This window comes from Euprymna scolopes, chromosome 15, assembly GCF_053919585.1.
Source record: "Euprymna scolopes isolate OS-2025 chromosome 15, ASM5391958v1, whole genome shotgun sequence".
Lineage (NCBI taxonomy): Eukaryota > Metazoa > Mollusca > Cephalopoda > Sepiida > Sepiolidae > Euprymna > Euprymna scolopes.
The window spans coordinates 119,673,796-119,700,461 of NC_136496.1; the positions used below are offsets into that span (position 1 = coordinate 119,673,796).

A 26,666-nucleotide genomic window follows, 5' to 3' on the forward strand; every position below is an offset into this window, starting at 1 on the left:
CATATATAAGAAAATTGTATTTTCTTAAATAAATAGAAAAGACGGTTTTTAATATGAATATCAATACACACAAAATAAAAACGAATTTATATGAGTATAGAATATATATATATATATATATATATATATATATATATATATATATATATATAAAGGGCCTTAAATAATTTTCCAGACATTTTTTGTACAGGCATTTAAAATTGTTGTAGACTCTTGAAAAATCAGTATGTTATTGCTATACATCTTATAAGATGACTGGCTAATTTTTATAATTTCAGGTTTAAATAGAACAGCTACAGCAGGAATTTAAATACACGCTACATAAACATGATTGTCACAGCTGGTAGATTTCAAAAATGCAATTTGAGCGTAAGGACACTTTAGATTAAAAAACAAATAAGCAATAAGATTCTGTTTAAAATTTGGAAAATTGACACAGAAACGTATGGAATGCCCAGACTGATTTGGGGCCATCTTGCATGACTCGATCGTCAGTTTTTGGGTGGCATAAAAGATTCAAGGAAGACAGGGAGTCTGTGAGGGATGATGAGAGGTGTGGGAGGAGTAAGGAAGTCAGAAAGTCGATCGGCGAAATAAAGAATTTAATGGATTTGAACCGTGTGTCTATAGAGACACTAAGTACAGAGTTTGATTTCAGTGTGAGAACTGAACACATTATTATCCTCGAGGAAATGAAGATGCGGAAGATTTGCGTGAAGTTTGTCCCAAGGGCGGTTAGTGAAGATCACATACTATTTGATCAAGATGGGCATCAAGACAGTTCCTCACCCTCCCTATAGTCCAACCTTGCTCCCTGTGACTTTTGGTCATTCCCTAAGCTTAAAGAAAACCTTAGAGGCTGTCGCTGATATTTGTGTGGTAATAAGCCTCTTCAGAGTCGCATTCCTTTATGCACTAATCTAGTGGAGGTCTAGTTAGTACTTTCTCTGGTCGGTTTTTCCATCCGCCGTGACCCTTCATGAGTATCCGGTGTGGTGTGAGTTAATGCCAACACTACATTTTTTCTTTTTTAAAAAGGAGTTAACTTACAATATGGGTTATTATTATTATTATTATTATTATTATTATTATTATTATTATTATTATTATTATTATTATTATTATACTTTATATCTTAATTTATTTTTTCATGAAAAAATATGAAGGCATTGATCTTCATTTTCATCATTTCGTATTTTGGAGATAAGGATTGATAATTTGGATTATTTGGACTACTGTTCACATATTGTTTTGGCCGATGTAACCTCCGACCTTCACATGTATATTGTCGAATGCTTCTGTCCAATTCGGGAATCTGTTCGGAATTTCGAACAAACCCCTTCGTTTTATCTATGAGGTGGTGGCATTACGCTTTTGTTTCAAAAATTTTTTTATTAAAAATAGAATCGACCTAAATCCCAATAGAAAGAAAAACATTAACAATAAACTGAAAATTTGAAACTGTACGTCTCATGCATTCTGTTCGCTACAAAATAAACACCTAACTAAAATCATCGTTTACTAGGCCACAATATTTACCAACGGAAACCCGATTAACAATTAATATTAAGTAGAAATGATCTCCTTAGATTTTAAAAGCAGATATTACGACCACAGAATACATGCAAAAACAAAAAACACCGAATGACAACAGCATTAGCGAACCACTACTGGGTACTCAAGGAAAGTAGTCGAGTGGAAAATAGTACGACAAGCCAGTACATGTAAAACTTAGAGGACTGGTGTAAATTACGTTTGAATGAAAAATTAGCTATCCTAAATTTTAAAGAACCCCTAAGTTGATTAAACTGCAGAAGCTAAATAGGAAACGAATGTACACACAAAAAAATCTTTACCTTAGTATAACAACACATAAAAACTGAAATCTATAATATAAATCTCAACCGTCAGTTTGTGTGAATGTATATATGTATGTATGTTTGTATGTCTGCCAAAAACTTTGGACAGACGCGACGGATTCTGAGAGGGCGGTTTTTGCATCGACATTTTAGCAAAGTCATCGTCTCGATTGGATTGACTACGCTTAATTTCAACGTTCATGACTTCCGGTCGCGCGAAGGAGATGTCGGCTAAGACGTCACGTTTTTTTTTTTTTTTACTTTCTTTTCCTTCTTCGCCTTACGGGTTCGAGCCTACCTGCCTACTACCACTTTTTTAACACCTCTCTCCACCCAAACTACTCTTGTTTTGATCCCCCTCGCTACTACCACTTTTTTACACTCATACATACCAGGGTTCCTTATTACACCACCTACACACACCCGGCCAATGCCGGGCAACGCCGGGCATCCCCGTTAGTAAATAATAAAAAACAACGACATAACAAAAATCATGATAATAAAAATAATAACTAATTAATAGGGAAAAAATCATTAAATAAATAAACTAGTATAAAATAAAATGAAAGTGAAAAACAGCTGTGTCACTTCCTAATACAAAAATGAGAGAACCCCATCCCCGCCAAAAATGAACACTTTAGTTTCTAAAAACAAACGCAAATCATGATTGTGCGGGAACGGTATTGATCATATTCTATCAAAACGCTCAATCGATTTGGTTAGGTGGAATGACGTTTGGTTTGCATTGAACAAGAACTCTTAAAAGAAAATAATGATCCAACATATTGAAATGACGGAGGATGGATGGAGTCTTGGGGTTCTGCGAGATTACTTTATTAATTCTGTTCATTGCGCTGTTCACAGGAATTACGCCAGAGGGATCGAATCAAACACGATCCTTTGCCGAGAACAAAGCCATGGGATTTAGTTTCTATTAACGGCTTCTCTCATCAGTTCTTCTTAGCTTAATACAATGGCGAGTCTTCTGCGAACAAATCAACCAAGACATTCCGGCAGAGAATATTCGCAGGGAAACTGATTTAGCTGCATCTGACAGGATGAGAATGAGGAAAAGATGGAAGAAGAGAGTGTGGAGGAAGGGGGAGACTTATTTTCATAAACGAGGTTATATGTATTCGTCCGTACAATAGAATACGTTGAGCAGATGATAAAAAAATGTATTTGATTGCTTTTGACAGATTTTATATATATATATATATATATATATATATATATATATATATATATATATATATATATATATATATAAGTGGTCATCTGTATTCGACACAGTCAATATAAAGTCGATTGATCTTCCCCTTCACTTTATTGAGGTACCTAGATGCCGGGAAACCTACTTTAATAGTTTCTTCGCTCAGATTGCATGACTTTGGAATTTTCTCGCTGTTTCCTGCTTCACTAACTATACTACCCTACTGGAGCTTAAAGTTTCATGGCAAGTGCTTTATAACCCTTCTTGCCAACTTTTCACAAAAACACTCGACTAGCTACAGCCACTATATAAGATTTCCCCCACTTTCTATCTTTACCTAAATCTAAACGCAGATTCCATGAACAAAGTTTCTTTCCCAGAACTGCCCGCCTGTGGAACACTGTTCAGCTGGCTTGTTTCCCGGTTAAATACAACATAGTAGCTTTCAATTCAAGTCCAATGTAAACACGTTCTTGTTCAGCCGTCCTCATAAACAATAAAATTCTACTCAATTTACATCGTTAACGATTACTACACTACCACCTTACATTCATTTACCCTTATCCTCGAGTGGCCTTCGGGCGTTGATAAGTTGTGACGCACAAGTATAAATAAAAGCAGCACAATCTCAGACACATTATTGTAAAAGTCCAGAATATTTTACACTCGGTTACGCGTAAAAAAAAAAATTATATCAAATGCACTAGAAGTAAATACCCTATCTAGATATGATCCCAAACAGTAGTCTTTTACGTCCCAAATATCAATATTCTTTATTTAGGGAGAAAAAGAGTTTACAAAATTATTCGTGGATTTGAGATCCAACTAAAAAGCTTCAGAATTCTGGAACAGAGTAACCTGCACCATGATAATTCTTATCGGATTAAAAAATGCGAACATCTTTATTTCGCTTATTTGAATATATTAAACTTCGTGAGATGAGTGCTGGAGAATTGCTATGTAGATGTGGAAACAGTGCCAATGGGAAAGGTCATTGCAGACGTTTTGTCTTATTTATTCATTTCGTATGAATCATGATTGTGTTATTGACATTGGCTTCACCAATATCTTTCAGATTTGAGATTTTTTCTCGAAAGACATCGGATGTTTACAGGTGGGACTACGTGAAAGTTCTGTGGAACGAATTACATTCGAGCTTATTTGGTACAGTTTGTCAGTCCGTATTTATAACCACTTAGCTATCCAGTTCTGACTGCGTCCACGTAACGAAATTCGTCAACGGGTTGCTAAAAATGTGCGGCGAGATTAACTGCATCTGACTAGTGTGATGTGCAGTAATATTCTTTCCATAAACATGGTCGTATATATTCGACACTTTCCATTGAAATGACTAAGGTAATCAATTAACAAAAGCAAAGAATTTTCAGAGTTTGTTTCTGAATTTTTTAGATAAGGATTGGCAATTCGTTTCATTTGGATTCTTCGAACTAATGTTCTCATCTTGAGTGTTATTTTTACAACATTCGGTCGATGTAACCTCCGACCTTCTTCAGGTGTATTTTGGTTGAACACCGGAATTTTTCTGTCGAACACCGGAATCTTCATGGAATTTTAAACGGAACCTTTTATTTAATCTATGGGAATAGCATGATCGGGTAGAATTCTTAAGTAATTTTCAATTGTATTTTTTAGTCTCGCCAGCATTGAAAATTAAACCTTCAACCTCCAAAAGAGTGTAATTTATAACTGAATTTTACCAAGTACTTTATCCACTGCGCAACAGGCCCAATGAATGTATTTACGTATTGTTTTCGTCATTAGAAATTATTTTTTTTAACAATATGAAGTTGCGTTGAACTAATGTCGAATCCGTTCTTTACGTCTAATTTTTTGCAGAAAAAGAAAAGAGTTAGTTTTAAAATATTTATCTGGTGTTTTTCATGTTATTATGCTAATCTGTTTGAATTTCTAAAACATACATTCAGTTTATTTTTTAATCCGTTATACTTACGTAAATTTTGAACTCAAGTTTAAACAAAGACTGAAGTCAATTTTGCTTATTACTTTTTTCATCAGCTAATTACATGTTTCTATGTAATGTGGTAGCTACGTTTTAATATCGCTATATTTTAAACGTAGACCCCACACGTAGTCTGGTACCGTCGCAAAATAACAAAGAAAAATATATAGAAAAGAAATAAAAATCCAACTCGATATTTTTTAATATGCAAATTAACTGTATTTATTTGTGGTTCTTCCAAAACAACGCATTTCATTATCTTGCAAAAGCCTTTTCGTACACATGTGTGCTTTTAAAGGTCTTTCTCCTTGCTATTTTTTGTATTTAAACGTCCATCTTCCCCGGTTGCATATTGCTTCCTTCTTGACGTGGAGTATTTTTCTCATCTTTTTCTTGTGACGCAAGCTCGCGCAAACTTGCTAATTTGAATACGTGCGTTAACGGCTGCTGCTAATATTTTCACTAGCTAGCTATCCTGCGGCTGCTGCTACTTATCTTCTCACACGCGCCCATACGCGCTCTGTTGCATTTGTTTATGGATTCCTGAATTCGACAAAATACACATGATTTAGGTCGAAATTACATCGGCCAAAGCGTTGTGAAAATAACGCTCAAGATGAGAACAGTAGTCCGAATAATCCAACTAATAGGAATTGTCAAAGTTTATCTTGAATGCACTATTTGGATAAATATGAAATTAAATAAAATGTATGGTACGATGGTCTTCTCAGAAAAATCAGATCATATGGTATTACTGGACGAATACTTAACATAATTAAATCTTTCTTAAATAAGGGAAGAATCCAGGTTGTCATCGATGGACGTACGTCAAAACAATCTATATATCTATAAAAGTGTGTGTGTGTGTGTGTGTGTGTGTGTGTGTGTGTGTGTGTGTGTGCGTGTGTGTGTCTGTGTACATCTCCCTACACAATATCTCTGTCAATGTTCAGTCTACAGACTCGAAATTTGATATACAGAGTACTTAGATTTGGAAAAATCGATGTGATCGGTTTTCGGCCAGAAATTTCGCTGTTAAGGGGTCAAAGTTCGACGGTTTGACCTTTGAGAACTCTACCAAAATCCTCCGCCAATTTTGGGTCTAAACACTTGAGATTTTAGATATAGGTTCTTTGGACATGGATCTAACTTAATAACTTGATTTGAGCCTGAAACACTAATGATTAAGGGGTCATAGTAGGGGTTAAAGTTTTTAAAAAATTACCGCTGTTTTTTTTTTTTTTTTTTTTTTTTTTTGCTCAACATACACCTCCAAACACCGGGGCAACGCCGGGCTGAAATGCTAGTATGATATAAATGCGGGTGTACCTCAACGGTCGATCCTCGACTTTTATTATTCCTGATATTCATAAATGACCTCCCTGATAAAATTGTTTCTGAGATGGGTATATTTGCTAATAACACCACGCCCTATGAAAGGCATGTGCGCAAAACAAATGAGCACATATCTAAGGCAATGGCGGAAACCTTTGAAGAAGACCCCCAGTCTGTAGTTGAATGGGGACAAAAATGGATGGTGACATTCAATGCTGCAAAAACTAAGCTTGTTTACTTCAATAATTACAAGAAACCTTTTCAACCACCAATAGCTATGGCTAAAGATACATTACCTGAAAGTACTCGTTTCAAACTCCTCAGCTTTACGTTCACAGGAAACATGAGTTGGAACAGATACAGTGAGAGCATTGCTGTGGCTGCTGCGAGGAAGGCGGGATCTCTTTACTGTGCTAGAAAGTTATTTACGCCTGAAAATATCCTGTACCTCTACAAGGCCACCATTCGCCCATGTATGGAGTATTGTTGCCACATTTGGGTTGGTGTATCTACTACCAGTCTCTTGCTCCTGGATAGAGTACAAAAGATAGTTCCCGAACTGTCAGCTAGGCTTCAGCCCCTGTCCCATCGACGAAATGCTGCATCCCTCTACCTGTTTTACAAGTATTTTAATGACAGATGCTCCGACGAACTACAAGCCCTTGTACCCCCTCAACGTAAATACCTCCGTCAAATCAGACAAGCAGCAAAATCCCACCCCTATTTAGCAGAGATCTACAGATGCCCAAAAGTCTTCTCCTCTAATAGTTTCTTCCCCAGAACTGCTAGACTTTGGAATTCCTTTCCAGGTTCCTGCTTCCCCAACTGTACTAGCATGCAAAAATTCAAGTGTAATGTAAACATACATCTTTTTGCGAAACTCCTCACATAGTATCCCTCCATTTATGTCCAAATAGTAGCCCTATACATCAAAGTTGCACTGTGCCTTGTTTGGGATTAAAATGGAATTTTAAGAAATGATGTATGTTTCTTTTATTTTGTATCCGTTGAATTATTTCAAGTTGTTATTGTTTCAGTTGGCTTTATTATTTAATTATTATTTAATTATTATTTAATTATAATTTAATTACACCATAAAAACACGATAACCTGTTACGGCTATATAGATGGAATTGTTAAAGTAATAAACTATAAATTAATCAAATTAAATATTACCTTTTTCATAGAATGTATGTGTTCCTTACTGATATATATGTCGTTTACAACTTGGGATGAAGAAGGGGAAATTGAGAGGGAGGAGACAGGGTAAAAAGTTGAAAAAAGAAAGAGAGAAGGAAAGAAAAGTGGAAATAGAAGAGGGACGCTGAGTTATGTTTGAAAATTATCTAAAATTTAAGAAAAAAATGCGTGATTAGATTGTCAACAAATTAAAAACAAAAGTATTTAATTTGTGTGAAATTTGGAAATATGCGATCAACAGTTTTTTTTTTCTATTAAAGGTTTTTTAAAGACGTTTATATTATTTTATGATTTATAAATGACATTTAATTTACAAAAAATATTTTTGATTCATTTAGAATATATGAATATAATTCAAGAAAACAACAGAATTATAGAAATGTATAAATTATGAAATTGCGGCAAATTATGTCTATTTTTATTCGCAATTTCATTCGACTAAGAAGATTTTCTTTTTCAAGTAAATAGTATATTAAACAAAGTTTACTGCACCAATTTAAGTGATGTGTGATTAGTATATATCATGGCCTGTGGTCAGTCTTGAGAGCCAAAGAATAACCCTTGTAAATATGGTTGGGTTTATAACTGTGAAGCAAGGATTGCACAATCTGCAACCTCACCACCTGATTCCAGTGGTAAGGATAAATACAAGACGACTGAAAACAATGCTGAGATAAGCCAAAAGCACATACAGCACCTGGTATTCCAAACCGTTACCCATTTAGGTACTGACCAGAACTAAACATGCTTAATTGGAGCCAGTATGCCAACGTGATTATACCGTTTAAATACATATTAAACTCGAAAATACTACGAAGGGCATTCCAAAAGTAAAACCTCCTATCTTTTTATCCCGCCTGAATGGATTAGAAAGGTTACAAATTGCATTGTCATGGTGGGAACTTATGCATTAATAACCTGAAAGTTTCATATTTCTGTTACAGATATTGACGGTGAAAGAAAGCAACCTCTGTCATGGGCATGTGTGTGCACGCGCATTTGAATATGCGTGCACGCGTCTGTGTATATTTGCCTGTATGTGTGTGGTTAGGTGTATTCATGTAAGGTGTGTGTGTGTGTGTGTGTGTGTGTGTGTGTGTGTGTGTGTGTGTGTGTGTGTGTGTGTGTGTGTGTGTGTGTGTGTGTGTGCATTTTTGCGTGTGTTTGAGTTTGAAACACGCAAATATGCATGATCGTGTTTTGGTTTTGTGGGTGGATTCATGTATGTTTGTGTTTGCGTATTCACGTGTATCTGAGCGCGTCTGTATAACTGTGTATGAGTTTGTGTGTGCGAATGTGTGTTGTGTGTCAGGTCATTCAATAAGTGCTACGTGTTTTATGTAATCCGGTACTGCCTGCTGATTAATCAGGTTATTGCAAATCAAACCGGCTCTCCTTCTTGAATTGACAGGACGATTCACAAAAAAAAAGAATAAAAACTGGCAAATAAACCCACTTGTAAGATCAAGGGATATCTATTACCTGAAATTACTAGCGAAGTAATTGGCAGTGCGTGATAGAACGACAGTCAAAAAACAAGTTTCCAATAGCCTTCGCATTTGTTGAAAAACGATGGTTGCCTGAAACTGGTATTTAAATCATAAAAATTGACCCGTCATTTCATAAAATGTATAGCAAAAACGTACTTAATTTTCAAGAGTCTACGACAATTTTATATGATTGTACAAAAAGTCCGGAAATTTATTTAAGGCACCTCGTAGCTAATCTTAATCTCTGCGACTCTGGGTATAACAGCAACTCATATCTACATTATAATCTGCTCTTACTTATCCCACTTGACAGCACAGCCTTATTAAGACTCATTGACGGCAGAAACAACATTTTCGTGATCTGAAACGATGGACAACTAATAAACCGCATTTGAATCTGCGTGTGCGTATATAAGTGTATTCTATCATCATTTAAGAAATGATTTAAAGATATCTAATAGTTATTTCTTTCTTTTAATTGAAGGTTTGCTTTTTAATTGAGAATTTTAATTCATCGTTACTTATTGGTTGTTTTTAATTGTTTGTTTTTTACCATTTTCTTTTCCTAATTTTTGTTTTATTTTTTCAGGGTTGTTTTACGTCGGTGTCTGAATTCTTGTGGGATCATGCAAAAATACTCGGTGCGACGGCCAGTGGAATTGCATTATTAATGGTAAGAGCTTTCATATTATTTTTTTCTCAAATAAAACCAAGTTTCACTTTACATATTAAGTTGGCGCAAAAGTTTTTGTCGATTTAAAATTGCATCTTGAAAATGAAAATCTGTTTTTTTTATTATTATTATTTATTCATAACAGTAATGACTTGTAACATTGTTGCTAGATTTAACACGAACCTAACGTTGTGTATTAAAGTCTCGCAAACAAAGCAAAATAAAATTGACAAGAGTTTTTTTTTCAGTTGAAAGAAAAGGCATTTATTGCCGGTCGTTTTTACACCAAGCCGCTTGAAACGTATTTTGCAAGCCAGCGACAGTATGGTCGCATTCCTGCTTTTCCTCTCAAGAGGTCAATTAACAGTTTTTTTTTTAGTCTGCAGCTATAACCAGCTGTTATGTTTGTAATTTGTTCAACTGTAAACAATCATCCGAAAATCTTGTTAAAAGTTTGGAGAAAAAATGAGTCTTGCATTTTTTTAAGTTCCTGTTATGCCTCAATCTGATTAAAATCTCTTCCATGTCGAAACTGTTACATGAAAGAGCTGTTCCCTTCCCATGTAATAAGAAAAAATACTAGATAAGTGAAAATGACATTAGGATAAGGCTAGAATCGAACCCTGTAAGCAAGTGTTAAAGATAATAATGGAAACTGAAATGTTAAAAATTAAGTCCATTGTTAATTCTATTAGAAATAGTTAAATATTGTTTATGTCAGAAAAAAGAGTCGATTTTTCATTCTTTTAGAAATCTTAATATTAAATATGTCGGTTAAAAATATATTGTTTAAAACTAGGTTAGAATTAGGATTGAGGATTCTTTTGTTTGCCAAAAGTGTGTTTGGACAAACATATGTAAAGCCATGTGAAAATTAGTCACGTTTGAAAACCACACTTCTGACGTCATAAACAAAGTTAAAAGTCAGTTGATGAGTTGGAGTTGAAAATCAAGAGTTGATGAGTGAGAGTCAGTTGGAGAGGAGAGCCCCTTAGAAGGGAAGGGAGGAAAATAGACCATGTAAATCAAAGTCTGAACGACACCGATCGGTCGGTTGAAGAATAAAGAAACTAACTATGTTTGTAACTGTTTGTCTCGTGTCGTCATTCCTTACAAGAAAAAGAATTCCATCACAACCAAAAAGGTAAATGTATTTTATCATCACCTTGTAACGAACATTGTGTAACCCCTTCCATGTATATGTGCCCCCATCCTCGATCATAAGTGAAGTATCTCCTCTTCTCTATATGCGTATAAGAACTGTTGCATCATATCTCCCAGTCCGTATTAATATGAAACTTCAAGAATTGCCACAGTCGTCGTCATGATGTAATATATATAAATGTCTTCCCATCAGAATTGTCATCGCCATCGTTATATATATATATATCCCCGTTAATGTGTACCACCATGCAACAGACACATGCTTAAACATCTCTCTTTCCGACACGTGTTTATTTTTTCGTTCCTTTTGTTTCCCTTCGGTTCCTTCGATCCCACAGTGATGTCACTCTTGCGCCACTGCTTGGTCATTTGCATACGTGTGGGTTGCTTTGTTACAGACTTTTGCTTTGTTACAGATTTTGCTTTGTTACAGACTTTTCATCTCAATAAATTGATACCAATGAGCTTATAAATAACACACTTGTTAAGTTCTTTATCTCCTTTCGTGATGTTAGCCTAAGGCCATCTAAATATTTTTGTAATCATTGAAATATCATCCGAGGGAGCTAGATTAGGAGAATATACATGATTGGAGCATGATGTTCTATGAGATCTTTGGACAGTAGCTCTGTATGAGGACGAGCATTATCATGATGGAAGATGTTTTCCTTCCTGTTGGCTAAAAAAGATCGCCTATATTTATTTCAGTTCTTATAAGTAATAAAACTGTAACCCTTTTTTTTTAATGTCAGCATAACACGCACAGCTTATACAAATTAATCATATACTAAAATAACACAACAAATACAAAATACGTTTCTGATTTTTTTTTAGATGAGGGTTGATTCTTCTTATGATTTGTATTCTTCGAACTACTGTTCTCATCTTGAATGTTATTTTCACTGCGTTTTGTTCGATGTAACCTCTGATCTTCTTTCAGGTGTATCTTGCCGAACTCAGGAATCTGCACAAAATTTTGAACAGACTCTTAATTTAATCCAAGCATGCTATTGTTCCATCAACCATGACTGGGTAGACGTTTTAAATATTTCGTAATTGTATTTTGAGTGTCGCCCGCAATGAAGGTTGAAACTGTAACCTCCAGAAGAGTGTAACTTTGCGACTGAATTTTGTAACGTTATCCGCGGACTAACACACGTTGTGTGCAGTTTCAATCACAAAGGAGACCAAGGCAAAGAATACGAAAATAACACAGTGACGTCACTCACGTGGTCTAAAACGTTCTTCACATCTCTTACGAGATCTGGAATGTTATCTCGTCTCTCCCTAGATCTTGATTATTATCTCGTTTCACTCGAGATTTTCGACTTTCTCTTTTTATGTAGTCCTTTCCCCCCTACCGGTGACGTTACTTCTAATGCGTTATATACGGACATCTAGTTTACAATTTTACCAAGTACTGTATACACAACGCCACGTATGCAAAGTATTAGGACTTCTAAGCCGTGGATTAAATGAAACATTCCGTTTTAAACTCTGTGCTGATTCCCGACAAATTCTCGAGGTAGCGATGATACACCTGATAAAGTTCGAGCTTACATCGACTTAACCGTTGTGAAAATAACATTCAAGATGAGAACAGTAATCCGAAGAATTCTAATAATACAAAGTACGAGATTACTGCAGATTGCCACAAATTATTACATATATATATTACACTATAAATATTACAGATATGTTACATGATAAGGGCTGTCCCCTGTTCATGTAAGTATAAAAATAGAGAGATTAGTTAAAATGGAAATAAGAGAAAGCAGAAATCGAACCCTGGACATAAGTTTTAAAGAACAATAGGTTTAAATGGAATGTCCAGTAAATTGTTAATTCGGATGAAATAAATAATAAATAAACTATTCAATTGTTAAAAGAATGTGGATAATAAAATATGAGTTAAATAAATTAGATATGTAGGTTAAATTCCTTTGTGGAAACAAACAAGGAAAATAGGTTATTGGGAAATCAATGTCGAAAACGTGCAAAGTCGTGCATGTTGAGACACGTGAATTTTGCTCACGTGGCCGGGATGCATGGAGTTCTCAATATAGCAGGTGGGAGTTAGTTGGTGGAGAGACAGTCAGAGAGAGAGTCGGAGAGAGTCGGAGAGAGTCAGAGACAGTCAGTGAGAAAACTCAGAGACAGGCGGACGTCTGAAGCGAGACGTTACTTCAGAAACTAAAATGTGAAACTTTGAGTCCTTAATGAGGAAGTCGACCGGTCGTCAGAAAATAAATTCATCATGTGTTTGTGATAAAGCTCATCTTTGTGTTTGTGATTTCTACAAAAAGGTAAATTGTATTGTTATTATATGTCTGTGTTATAAAATGTCATTACAACAACATCTCTCTCTCTAAGATACAACATCATATGTAATAAGACAAGAACTCTCACTAAGACTCATATCATTACTAATAAGAACTCACGTAACATACGCGCACAAGTGGTATCGTCTAATAATAATAATAATAATAATAACTATATAACAACTCTCAATTTGGTGTTCGTGAACCTTTTGCATCAGCGATGCAGAAACCGAACCTGGGGTCGATACCACGAAGAAAAAGAAAAAAAAGAAACACAACGTTTTAAAGGGGTCCAACATAATTTTAAAAAATAAATAAATAATACCACGGAAAAAGAAAAATTACACGATCACAGAATTCGAAAAAGAAAAAGAAACACAACGTTTTAAAAGGGTCCAACATAATTTTTAAAAAAAAATAATAATGAATAAATAATACCACGGAAAAAGAAAAAAAATTACACGATCACAGAAATGCGAAGAAAAACAAAATGAAAAAAAAAAATTTGAACATACACGCACACAGAGAACAAAAAATACAAGAAATATTAAAAAAAAAAAAAAAAAAAGAAAAAGATATTCGTAGTAATGGAAAAAAAAATAGTAAACAAGTCACCATGCGTAATTCATTGATAAATGAATTGGTCTGTTAAAAACACACACACACACACACATACACGCGAAGGCAGAGATTGTGTCACCCATTATTATTGTTTTGATATGAAATCGTTTGGACGAATTGTTGAATTTAATCTGTCAATCAAAACAGGAATTTCAAAGGTCGCATGTACTCTCTATGAAACAGCGTGTAAATTGTTTTGAAATGCATTTTGTGTTCATAGTGAACTTTTCGGCTTTTGCGTGTTCATTTATTTTGTTTTTGAAAAAAAAGGGACAATTGTTTTGGACAGACTGTTGAATTGTTGTTTCTTACAGATGATTTTTTTTTGTTGTTAAAAAAAAAAAAGTTATAACTGTTGCAAAATGTTTAAATGTATTAATGTATTTTTTTTTAAATGTTTTTATGATGTTGAACAAATATTGTAAATTGTCTTATGTAATGTTATGATTTTCACAGCAAGAATTCAAAGTTATCCGTAAATATACATTAGATTAAAATGATCTAGTAGAAAATAAGTTAAGACGTATGGTTGGCTTACAGATTCAATTAGAATTTTAGAAGGGGGACAAGAATTAAAATTACGTAAACGGGCATTTGGAGAGATTTTAGATGTGATACGCCGTAAGAAAGATGTTTTGTTTTAGCATTTGGTTTTGTTGTTTTTTTTAGAGATCCTAAAATTTTTTCTCCAAGAAAAGTGACTTGGTAGGGATTGATAAGCACAAGAAGTGCCCCTATACGAAAAATTTGGGAACCTGGTTATTAAGTGCTTAAAATAAGCTAGTTGCACGTACCGACTCCAAGCAAGTAGTAAGTCTTGGCTTAGTTAATAAACAGGCGTTGGAAAGAATACGAAAATTCTTAAGGGGACCAGTAAACCGATGAGAGGTAGTCCCGAGGCAATCACATATAGCTTAATGAAGTAAGAGACAAGCAAAAATATGCCGTAGATTACGTAAGAAAGATATAACCTTGTATTTTTTTTTAGAGACGCATGAATGTGGGATATATCTGCTGGATCTTGGAAGCCCTGGTGAGAGAAAAGAAAATCACAAAAAACAAAACGGGCAATTAGATAGAATTTAGGCGCAATTACGGTGTTGGGCAGGAAACGTGTTAGTTAGTTAGGGGTGATATTTCTAAATCCTCGTCGAAGTTTCAAGAATCCAAGCAAGGAAATCCGAGTGAATCCGTATGAGAGAAAAAAAGGTATATCTTAAACTTCTGAAGCCAACCACAAAGATTTAAGTATATGAGCTTTGGTATGTCCCGTATGAGATAGTTATAGAATAAAAAACAAAGCCATACTTGATAAGACTAACCATGCGGAAAGAGAGATCAGAGCACTTTTGAGACGAAGGAAGTCGTCCATTTCGAGAAAGGTGAAAACCTCTAGTCTGCGGCATATGGGTGGCTGGAAAATAGCTGATGTGAATTATAGGAATACCCTACACCCAAAAAGTAAATGCCACAAAGATCAGAAAGGTTCTGATCTTATAAAAAAAAAAAATAAATAATTGTGAAATCGGCCGTGAAGGGCTGACTAAAAGATATTTTTTTTTTTTGTGTTTTTTAGCCTGATCTTTCTAGCCGTGTGGTTGTGTAGATGTAAAAATAAAAAAATAAAAAATGTACTAAAGTTAAAAATGCATACATTTTTTTTGTGAAATATGGAAGGGAGGGATGTTACATGATAAGGGCTGTCCCCTGTTCATGTAAGTATAAAAATAGAGAGATTAGTTAAAATGGAAATAAGAGAAAGCAGAAATCGAACCCTGGACATAAGTTTTAAAGAACAATAGGTTTAAATGGAATGTCCAGTAAATTGTTAATTCGGATGAAATAAATAATAAATAAACTATTCAATTGTTAAAAGAATGTGGATAATAAAATATGAGTTAAATAAATTAGATATGTAGGTTAAATTCCTTTGTGGAAACAAACAAGGAAAATAGGTTATTGGGAAATCAATGTCGAAAACGTGCAAAGTCGTGCATGTTGAGACACGTGAATTTTGCTCACGTGGCCGGGATGCATGGAGTTCTCAATATAGCAGGTGGGAGTTAGTTGGTGGAGAGACAGTCAGAGAGAGAGTCGGAGAGAGTCGGAGAGAGTCAGAGACAGTCAGTGAGAAAACTCAGAGACAGGCGGACGTCTGAAGCGAGACGTTACTTCAGAAACTAAAATGTGAAACTTTGAGTCCTTAATGAGGAAGTCGACCGGTCGTCAGAAAATAAATTCATCATGTGTTTGTGATAAAGCTCATCTTTGTGTTTGTGATTTCTACAAAAAGGTAAATTGTATTGTTATTATATGTCTGTGTTATAAAATGTCATTACAACAACATCTCTCTCTCTAAGATACAACATCATATGTAATAAGACAAGAACTCTCACTAAGACTCATATCATTACTAATAAGAACTCACGTAACATACGCGCACAAGTGGTATCGTCTAATAATAATAATAATAATAATAACTATATAACAGATATATCTATATAGTTTTTTTAATAAAATAGCCGGAAGTTTCTCAAGAGCTCTTTCGGCTATCATCTCATCAGGAGAAAATCGATAGCGTAAAAAATAATATTATGTCGAAACTTTAAAGAGTTCTAATGGGGAACTATTGAATGTGCCAAAAGTACGGGGACAACTAAAGTTAAGATTTATAACGTTTAAAAACGATTAAAATATTGGCACAACCTGGGGAAAAAAACTGGAGAAAAGATTCAAAGTTCCCCAAAGAGAAACAATGCGTTTACTTTTGCCGGCACAAAGAAGGTTTACGCACCGCAATAGAGACATTTTTTTTTTTTTTTTTTTTTTTTATTATTATTATTATTATTATTATTATTATTATAATAGTAGTAGTAGTAGTAGTAGTAGTAGTAGTAGTAGTAGTAGTAGTAGTAGTAGAATATTGACGCTTCACTTTGCCATGGGAAAATAGCAAAAGTGTCGTCAACATATCTTAAATATATAGTGGGTTTTGTTATAGAGTTGAACAGAACGGATTCATAGTATCCGACATAGTATTTTTTACGCTATCGATTTTCTCCTGATGAGATGATAGTCAAAAGAGCTCTTGAGAAACTTCCGCCTATTTTATTTAAAACTATATATAAATTCCGTACCTCCAAACATTTATCTATCTATCTATTTATCTATCTATCTATCTATCTATCTATCTATCTATATATATATATATATATATATATATATATATAAGTGAACGTGTATGTTCGTGTGTGTACAGTTTCTAACGCAATAACTCTGTCAATTTTAAGTCTACAGACTCGAAATTTGATATACAGGGTACTGAGATTTGGGAAAATCTTTGTAATCGGTTTTCGGACAGAAATGTTGCTGTTAAGGGGTAAAAGATCAACGATTTGACTTTTGAGAACTCTAGCAAACTCCTCCGACAATTTTGGGTTTAAACACTTGACATTTTAGATATAGGTTCCTTTGACATGGATCTTACTTAATAGCTTGATTTGAGCCTAAAACACTAATGGTTAAGGGGTCATAATAGGGGTCAAAGTTAAAAGAATTGATAGCTTTTTTTTTTTGCTCAACATACACTTCCAAACACCCAGGCAACGCCGAGCTGAAATACTAGTAAATATTAAAGATATTACACAAAATATGGAGAGCTAAATATGAATTTCCACCACAATTAAATCGTGTGTAGATTATTTATGTATAAAATATGTGCCTATTAAACAAATCGGCACTTGCGCTTTAGTGCAACGATATAACTATTTTGGGTTTTAGTTGGGACATTTGGAAAGTACATAAAAAGGGCAAGAAATTTTTTTGTGTGTGTATGATAAGTTTCTTATGTTTATTTTGATTAAATAAAAACTTTTTCAACAAAAAAATACGCATTCGAAAATTTCAGAATTTTGGCTTTGTTACAAAAGAAATTCTATTTTTTTTTTAACTCTATTCTGTGTCATGATTTTATTAAATCTATTTTTAAAAACAAAAATCACACAATTATTGTTGTGAGATTCTTGATTCGGTCCTGAAAGTATATTTGTCTATCCGTGTTATGCACTCTCCAAATATCCCAACTGAAAACCAAAAATGTTGTACCTTGGAACTAGTGCATAAGTGCCTACAAATCCCTCTCTCTCTCTCTCTATATATATATATATATATATATATATATATATATATATGTGTGTGTGTGTGTGTGTGTGTGTGTGTGTGTGTGTGTGTGTGTGTGTGTGTGTGAATCTCACAGGTAAGAAATGCATTTGTATAACATGAATAGGTTAGATAATGTACTAAAGAATAGGAAACTAGATCTAATATTTGTAACATGTTTTTCTTTTTTTTTCCTAAGATTAAGGGAGGTGGTGTTTGATCAACACTGCTAGGGAGCCATGATGTAATATACTGTTTTGTTTTTTAAAATGATCGACTACAATTAAGTTCGTCATACAGAATTGATAGCACAACTCTTCCTCATTATGAAATACGATCAATCTAGATAATTCGATAAATGCTATTTTTACTTATAATTATTTTTCTACTGAATCATTTTTCCTTATTTTTTGGAACTTAGTCCAATTTAGACGTGCCGTGTAAGTACGTAATAATGTTTTCACTTGAAATGTGTTTTGATCTTCGTCGAGCTTTGATCTTCGTTGAAATTTGATCTTCGTCGAGCTTTGATCTTTGTCGAGCTTTGATCTTCGTCAAAATTTGATCTTCGTCGAAATTTGATCTTCGTCGAGCTTTGATCTTCGTCGAACTTTGATCTTCGTCGAGATTTGATCTTCGTCGAGCTTTGATCTTCGTCGAACTTTGATCTTCGTCGAATTTTGATCTTCGTCGAGATTTGATCTTCGTCGAGATTTGATCTTCGTCGAACTTTGATCAAACAATAAAAAACAATATTTTATTTACAAATAAAAACAACTTTTTCCTTCTGTAATGATGGATATTGTGCTATCCAAAATTAATAGCAAATAGTCGTTTTACAAATGTCGAATGATTTTTAATGAACTATTTGCATATTAACGTGATTTCAAAGATATTTTGTCTGTTTATTCAAAGTTTTGACTTCTTATGGATCCTTGTAAGGGCTTTTTGCCAATTTTTATTATACTACCGCAATCATGCGTCTAAAAGAAGCCAAAGTAAAGAGATCTTATCCACACTACAGCATTCAGCATCATCTGCAACGAGCCTCGATATAATGGGATGCGGACATTTTATTTGCGAATAAAAACAAATTGGTACTTCTGCATTTATTGACCGCTCAAACCCGTTTCCACGAAGTTTCTCGGTCGCTGGCGTGAGTAAAAGGAGGCAGCCGATCGCGAAACGTTAAACAGCTACGAGAAAATTATAATGATAACTAGGAAAAACATGGAAATACAATAAAAAAAATTACAAAAATATATCTAACCCAAGCCTAACCCTAACCCTTAACCCTAACCATAAACCATAACCCTAATCTCTAACCTGCTCGATTAAATTTTTTTTTCTTTTAATTTATAAAATGAAGCCTTCACAAATTCGTATTTGCTAAAAACATACAGCGCGTTCTTCAAAAATGAGGAACGCTCGACCGACCTATTTCGGTTATTTCCGTCAGCTGCCGAGCGAGTCCAATCCGACTTCGGGTAAATCATACGTTGGTAAAGGCCCAACTACTTTTTCCTTCTACGATGGTTAATCTTTTACTATCCAAAATCAATAAGAAAAAAAAATGTTTTTAAAAAAAGCGAATCATTTTTATTAAAACAGCTTTTTCTTAACGTGGCTTCAAAGAGATTTTATCTGTTAAAATATATTAAAATATTGAGAGAATATATATTATTGCATTAAACTTGATCTATTTCTATTAACCAAAAATTAAGAAAGATTCATTGAATTTCCCTCTTAGACGCTTTCTATAATGAAAATTGTGTAATAGATATTCATCCAAATTATAACAAGTTGACTTTTATTATATGTTCATTTTAATCTTAGTAAAAAAAAAAAAACATGAAAGTGATGCCAAGCTGTTTTTTTTTTTACATAGGAGTTACAATTTATCAAGGCCCAGAGGCCACTTGAGGATAAGGGTTAATGAGTGTACAGTAGTCAATGGGGCAATAACGTAGTAATTGTTAATAGTGAAAATTTGGTAAATTGGAATACTTAAGAGGATGGCTCATCAAGAATTTGTTTACGTTGGACTTGAAGACGACCATATTGCAGTCAGTTGGAAAGCAGAAAAACGGAACAGAATTCCACAGGCGTGCAGTTCTAAGAAAGAAGCTTTGTTCATGGAATCTACGTTTAGGTTTAGGTACAGATAAAGAGTGGAGGAAATTACTGATAGTGGTCTACGCTAAACGAGTGTTTTTCGTGAAAGTTTAGCGAATGGGGGAATCATAGATTGGAGCTCAGACGAGCACTTACCATGAAAATAGCAATAAAGCAAAGACAGGTTTGCAACGTCTCTTCTGTGGGAAAGAGGTTCCAGGGAAGAGAGAAGGGCATTTTCTACGAGGCTACGATGTCTATTTTGAATTCTGTCAAGGCAGGATAAGATGCTTCTAGCAGCTCCTGCCCAGATGTGGCCACAGCACTCCATCTTTGGACGTACTTGGCTCTTATAAAGGTAGAGAATTGCATCACAGTGAGATATCTGTTGGAGTGGTAGAATATTCTCACCATTTTTCCCGCGACCTTGCCAACGGATTTGGTGTGCATGTTCTTTTCATGGAATTAGTTTTACCCGGACTGGGACGGGTATTCTGCTAGTTATTCTTTAATTATCTGTAGATATTAACAGCTCGAAGTATAAAATGTTCTTACCAAACTGACCGAATTCGTTGTTTAATGATCCCAAAATTGTCGATATGCCGCAAAACAAAACAACCAAACCAAACGAACTCGCTTTTCATTTTTATCGCTATTTACGGAAGGGCAAAACGCTCAATTCTTACAGCAAACAGGAAACGTACACTTGGATGGAAACACTACTTAAGAACAGTCGAGTGGTTTATAGTCTGACATTTTTTTAAAGTAGAATTCTGCTTCCGTCGGTCGCCTCTTCAATACAAAAGTGGCGTCTTCATATCTTAGACATTTATCATTAAACTAAATTACTTATGCTCTCTCTCCCTCTCTCTCTCTCTCGCGCGCGCGCTCTTTGTTTCTCTCTCTCTCTCTCTCTCTCGTTTTAATTCTCTCTTTCTCTCTCTCTAGATAAACAAATAAATCTAACTACTTATGAAAGCCGCGTGGACTCTGTCTCTCACTCTGTCTTTCTCTTTCTTCCCCTCTTTTTTTAAAATCCATTTTCACCCAAAACAAGACAGTGCCACTTTGAAGTATGGGCCTACTATCGGGGACACAAGTTGCAGGGATATTATGAACGGAGATGAGCAGCAAGATGTTCATATTACACTTGAATTTCTGCATATCAATACAGTTGGGAAAGCAGAATCCCGGAAGGGAGTTCCAAAGTCTAGCAGTTCTGGGGAAGAAACTATTGGAGTAGAAGGCTTTCTTACACCTAGGGATCTTTACTGTGTAGGGGTGAGATTTAGCTGCTTGTCGGGTTCCACAAGGGTATTTACGTCGAAGGGGTACAAGAGTTTGTAGTTTGTCAAAGCATTCACCACTAAAATACTTGAAGGAATGCAACATTTCGTCGATGAGACAGAAGCGTAGATGACTGTTCAGGAACTATCAGGTTGGCGACTCTCTTTTGAACCCTATTCAAGAGCAAGAGACTAGTAGCAGATGCACCAGCCCAAATGTAACAACAATACTTCATACATGGGCGAATGGTGGCCTTATAGAGGCCCAGGATAATTTCAGTCGGATAATTTCTAGCGCGGTAGAGGGAGCTGACCTTCTTAGCAGCAGCCTTGGCAATGCTCTGTCTCTCTTTCTCTCTCTTTCTATTTGGAAATATTTTTGTAGAAAACAGGCATGCAGCAAATAGTAAACAATCTGAAATATTTTATCTTAAAATTTAATGTGAAAATTTTAGAGAAAAGATTAGTTTGTTTTAGAAGCTCAATATTTTTCCTCCGCACCAAAACCAACACCTTTCTTGAAATGGCGTTTTTCGTGTTGACTGCGACATGTTGGTGGTCCTGTGCAGTTGTGGAAGCTTCATCTTCTCAGGCTTTGCCTTCTCCCTTTGAGAACGGGGTAGTTTATTGGTAATCGTTTGAGGCTTTCCTACCGAAGAATTGCCGATGGAGTTGCCCCGGCATTTTTTGCGAGCCAAAATGATCTTCCTGTAGTGCGTTGATATTTGAAATCCTACTTTCCTGACCTTGTGTTACACCTTCCCAAAGGAAAGGAGATAAAGATATAAAAATTGCACATTTAATGCCTTTGGGGTTAAGATTCCAAAATTAGGAATAGTTTAAGTAGGATCGCATTGTGATATCTGCAATGATTCTAGCTAGACAGAAAATGGCCACCGAATCCTACTTCCTTACAATGCTGATGGCCGAATTTGTTCGCTTGTAATTTTTAGAAAACTGTAGCATCTTTTTTTATACTAAAGCTTCATCTTTTCTGTCTTCAGTCAGAGCAACGAAAACATTCTAGCACTTTTTTTTTGTCCCAATCATGAGCACCCCTTTAGCGGGGGTTGGATTTTCTCTAAATTAAAACTAACCTTATGTCTTACTTTTTTCTTGTGGAGGGAGGAAGCAAATATGGATAAATTCCATCATTATAAATATCTTTGAAACGTCAGCGTCTTAGATGAAAAGCACTCCTGCTTTCAAAAAAATAAATGCCTGTGAAGCCCCGTCGACATTCCCCCGTAGAAGCGCCTCTGAAAATAAGTAATTAACTTACCCCTTCCTCAAAGGAGGCGAAAGCAAAACCGCGGAGCGTGGACCACCTAGAACTGCACATGACCAAAACCATATCTGAGTATACTCTATCGTTTATTTGATTTATTGCATAATTAGATTTAAATGTTTTAACATTATTTCGCTCGTGAGACATTGGCACATACGTCATCCTACAAAACTGCAAACGAAAGGTCGCCCGGATCATCGGCCAGTAAACCGATCTAATTGTACTCGTCGAGAGTAGTTTCAATTTCAATTGACTCACATTAGCGTTGCGGTAATCTTCTCATTATCGATAGGCGCACGTCGAGTGGTTTCATTCCGATAAATGTCACAGCTACTTTCATCTCATTTTCGCCTAGTCGGAGACATCCGTGCCGGACAGATTTAAACTGAATTCCATCGGATTTATCTCTTATAATACAGATGGTCAGTCGTGTTCGTGCGATGTGCCACATGTTTCTTTTGCTGCCACTCTTCGTAGTTTGAGCACTGCTGCAAGTGAAATCGCCATCTGCCATTAGTGATAATACTTAGTTCTTTGTCAACAGTGTAATAGAAGCACTCTCCGGTAGTTGATATCGCTTATGTAAAACAGTAAAATTTCCTTTCCACGTAGACTATGCAGATGGCAGAGTATATGGAAACTCTAGCTGTCGGAAAATTAATCGTTTTCAATCTACGTTTGAAGTACGTGTATATGGACTCACACTGAAGGGCTGTTATACAACGAAATGGTTAGTTTGTACGTGCATATATATATATATATATATATATATATATATATATATATATATATATATATATATATATGAGATATTATTACAAAAATCAAAAGATTTCTTATGCAACGCCTGAATTTTGTTGTAGTTCATCCCACGCGTGTTTTATTGAATAACGGAATACACCAAAGCAACTCCTTAGAGAGAAATGAATGTTCCTGAAAAGGCTACTAGAACGTTGATCATGTGGAATTAAAAAAAAATGAATTTGTAGAAAAAATATAAAAGGAAATGGAGACATGAAAAATCTGCAAAAACAATTTTTAAAAAGGCATTGGTTGTAGTATTTATAGACATTTAAATATATACACACTAGCACTTAATCCCGGCTTTACTCGGGCCCTATGTACTCATAACTTTATGTGCATATGTTTATATATATTAAAACGTTTGACTCATGTCCAAGTAACCATCTAAAATTTCAAGTGTTTAGACCCAAAATTGGCGGAGGAGTTTGGTAGAGTCTTTAAAGTTTAACTTTTTAAACTTTGTTCTTTTGGCAGCCAAAGTTTCCCCCCGAAAACTGATTAAAAAGCTTGCAGCATTTCTGAGTTTACGTAGAATTTTAAATGGTTAGACCCAAAATTTGCTGAATAGTTTGCTAGAGACCGCAAAGGTCAAGTCTTTTGTACTTTAACCCCTTGATAGACAAATTTTCGGCCAAAAACCGATTAAAAAGCTCGCCCTATGTGTGAATACACTTTATGTAAAATTTCAAATGACAAAATTGGCTGAGTAATTTGATAGAAACCGCAGAGGTCAAATGTTTTTCTTAATTTGACCCCAATTTTGACCCATTAATATTTATGGCTTTGGGCTCAAATCAAATTAAAAAGTTTCATCCATGTCCAAGTAACCTACATCTAAAATTTCACGTGTTTAGACGCAAAATAGGTGGAGGAGTTTGGTGGAGTTTTCAAATGTCAAATCGTTGAACTTTGACCCTTAACAGCCAAATTTCTCGATGAAAAGGTTTTCCTAAATCTCAATAGCCCTTATGTCAAATCTCGAGTCTGTAGACTGAAAATTGACAAAGTAATTTGGTAGAGAAATGTACACACACAGACACACACACACACAGACAACAACATTTTGATTGATATATAGATATATACTGTACTAGCAGAGGGCACCCGGCTTTGCCCGGGCGTGAAATACGCTTAAATAGTATAGTTTAATTTGTCCATATCGTACATACTATATTAGTCGTGATTTCAAAAGTAAAAAAAAAATATGTAGGTGCCATCAGCTAGAATCAAAACTGTAGCATTCAAAGCTGGTGACGTTACCACTGTACAAACATCACACGCATATAAACCGATGAAAAATTAAAACTAAACTAAGATGATTGTACAAAATGTTAAACTATTTTTTTCCAATTTTGACCTATTTTCGAACCCTTAAAATCAAATTTAACTGGCCAAAATGCCATAAAAGAACGGCCGGTAAAAACATTCAATCATTTGAGACCACTAGCACCGCTCCGCGACTTTTAGTATCGGTGGAGATAGAGTTTGAAAATATGGAGACAGACAGACCGGAGGACAGACAAACAAACATATAGTCGTTTACATATAAGAATTATTAATGAAGGTAAATCTGCATAGCTAATTCCACCATTATATCTTAACTATCGGGAACTGTGGAAATTCCACAGTGGACTCATTCATACGTAATATATTGATGTTGGTATTCTGTGGACGTTAAGCGTAAATGGAGACGCCCTGATATTATTGTAGCTCTTTTGTTAAAACTGCAAAAGTATTTATCTAAGCTAGCAGGGACGCTGGGTGTAGCCCAGTCGTAAAATACGTTTAACTATATTTTAATTTATGCAGATTTCGTATATATTATTATCGAGTCTATTTTCTATCGATTCTCACATATTATAAAGTTGTGATTAAAAAAATAAAAACATATCCATATGAGTTGGGTGCATCAGCTTGAATCGAAACCGAAACCAAAACTTATGAAAAAAAAAATATATATAACTTGAGTTCCTTCCGCTCAAGCTGACAATATTAAGGTTGCTGCTAAAGTAAGCTCTTTTTAATATGCTGTTGCATATGATGCTATTCAATATCTGAAACCTTGCTAGTATATATATTAGTGATGGGACGATTCCAAAATTTTTTCCGATTCCGATACAATTCCCGATTCCGCCCTAAATTCTCGATTCCGATAGAAGTTCCGATTCCGATTCTTTTAAACTTTCTCAAAATTCAATATATACGGCATAATGACGTTAACACACCGGTTCCCGTCAGGTGACCGAAATTAAGTAACGTTACGCTTGATCAATACTAAAATGGGTAACCATTTGGGAATTCCAGGTGCTGTATGTGCTCTCCGCTTATTTTGGCATTGTTTTCAGTCAGTCTTGGGTCTCTTTTTACCACTGGACCCAAGCAGTGCCGATTCAGGAGAGGTGTGGTTGGGATTGCGCAACCTTTGTCCCCCAATTACACGCGTAGCTACCCTCATTATATGTATCCATTGTCTATTGAGGTTGAACGAAAGCATTGCATTCAATTAGAGATTTGTTGCTTGGCAATTTTTTTTTTTTTAATTACTGTAATTTCCAATTGTGATAACGATTTTGATACCCCCCAAAAGTTCCGATTTTTCTGATTCCTGATTCCACCGCTTGCCAAACTTTCACAAAAAATACTCGACTAGCTACAACCACTATATATGATTTTACCTGCCCTCTATCTGTGCCTAAATGTAAACACAGATTCCATGAACAAAGCTTCTTTCCCAGAACCGCCGGCCTTTGGAACACTTTTCCACTGGCATGCGCCCCGGATAAATGCAATATGGTAGCTTTCAAGTCTAATGTAAACAAGTTCGTGTTAGATTGTCCTCATAAATAATCAAATTCTACCCAATTTACATCATTCAGGATTACTTCATTAACAACTTACCGGGTTTGTATTACTGTACACATAGATTCGAAAAAGTTGTCAAAAAACAAATATATAACAAATAAATGTTATCAAAGGCAAGATAAGTTACTTTTCTACCAAATTGAATATATTTTTTGTGTTTTTATTCAATTTAACATGTTAATTCAACTCGAAAAAACATGCAGTGTTTACTGATGTATTGGAAAATTCAAAATGGCGCCCGACTCTCTCTTTAACACGGTAAGTTTGGGAAAAGGTGTTATAAATAATAAACTAGA

General features: G+C 35.0%; 1 protein-coding gene across 1 annotated transcript in view; it reads left to right on the plus strand.

Moving 5' to 3' along the window:
- Positions 1-26,666, plus strand: part of LOC145294095 (tetraspanin-11-like) — a 661,286-nt gene that overhangs the window by 600,035 nt on the left and 34,585 nt on the right. Inside the window, exon 9 of the mRNA XM_080141162.1 lies at positions 9,668-9,751. Coding sequence (XP_079997288.1) covers positions 9,668-9,751 — 84 coding nt within the window. The remainder of the gene's footprint in view (positions 1-9,667; positions 9,752-26,666) is intronic.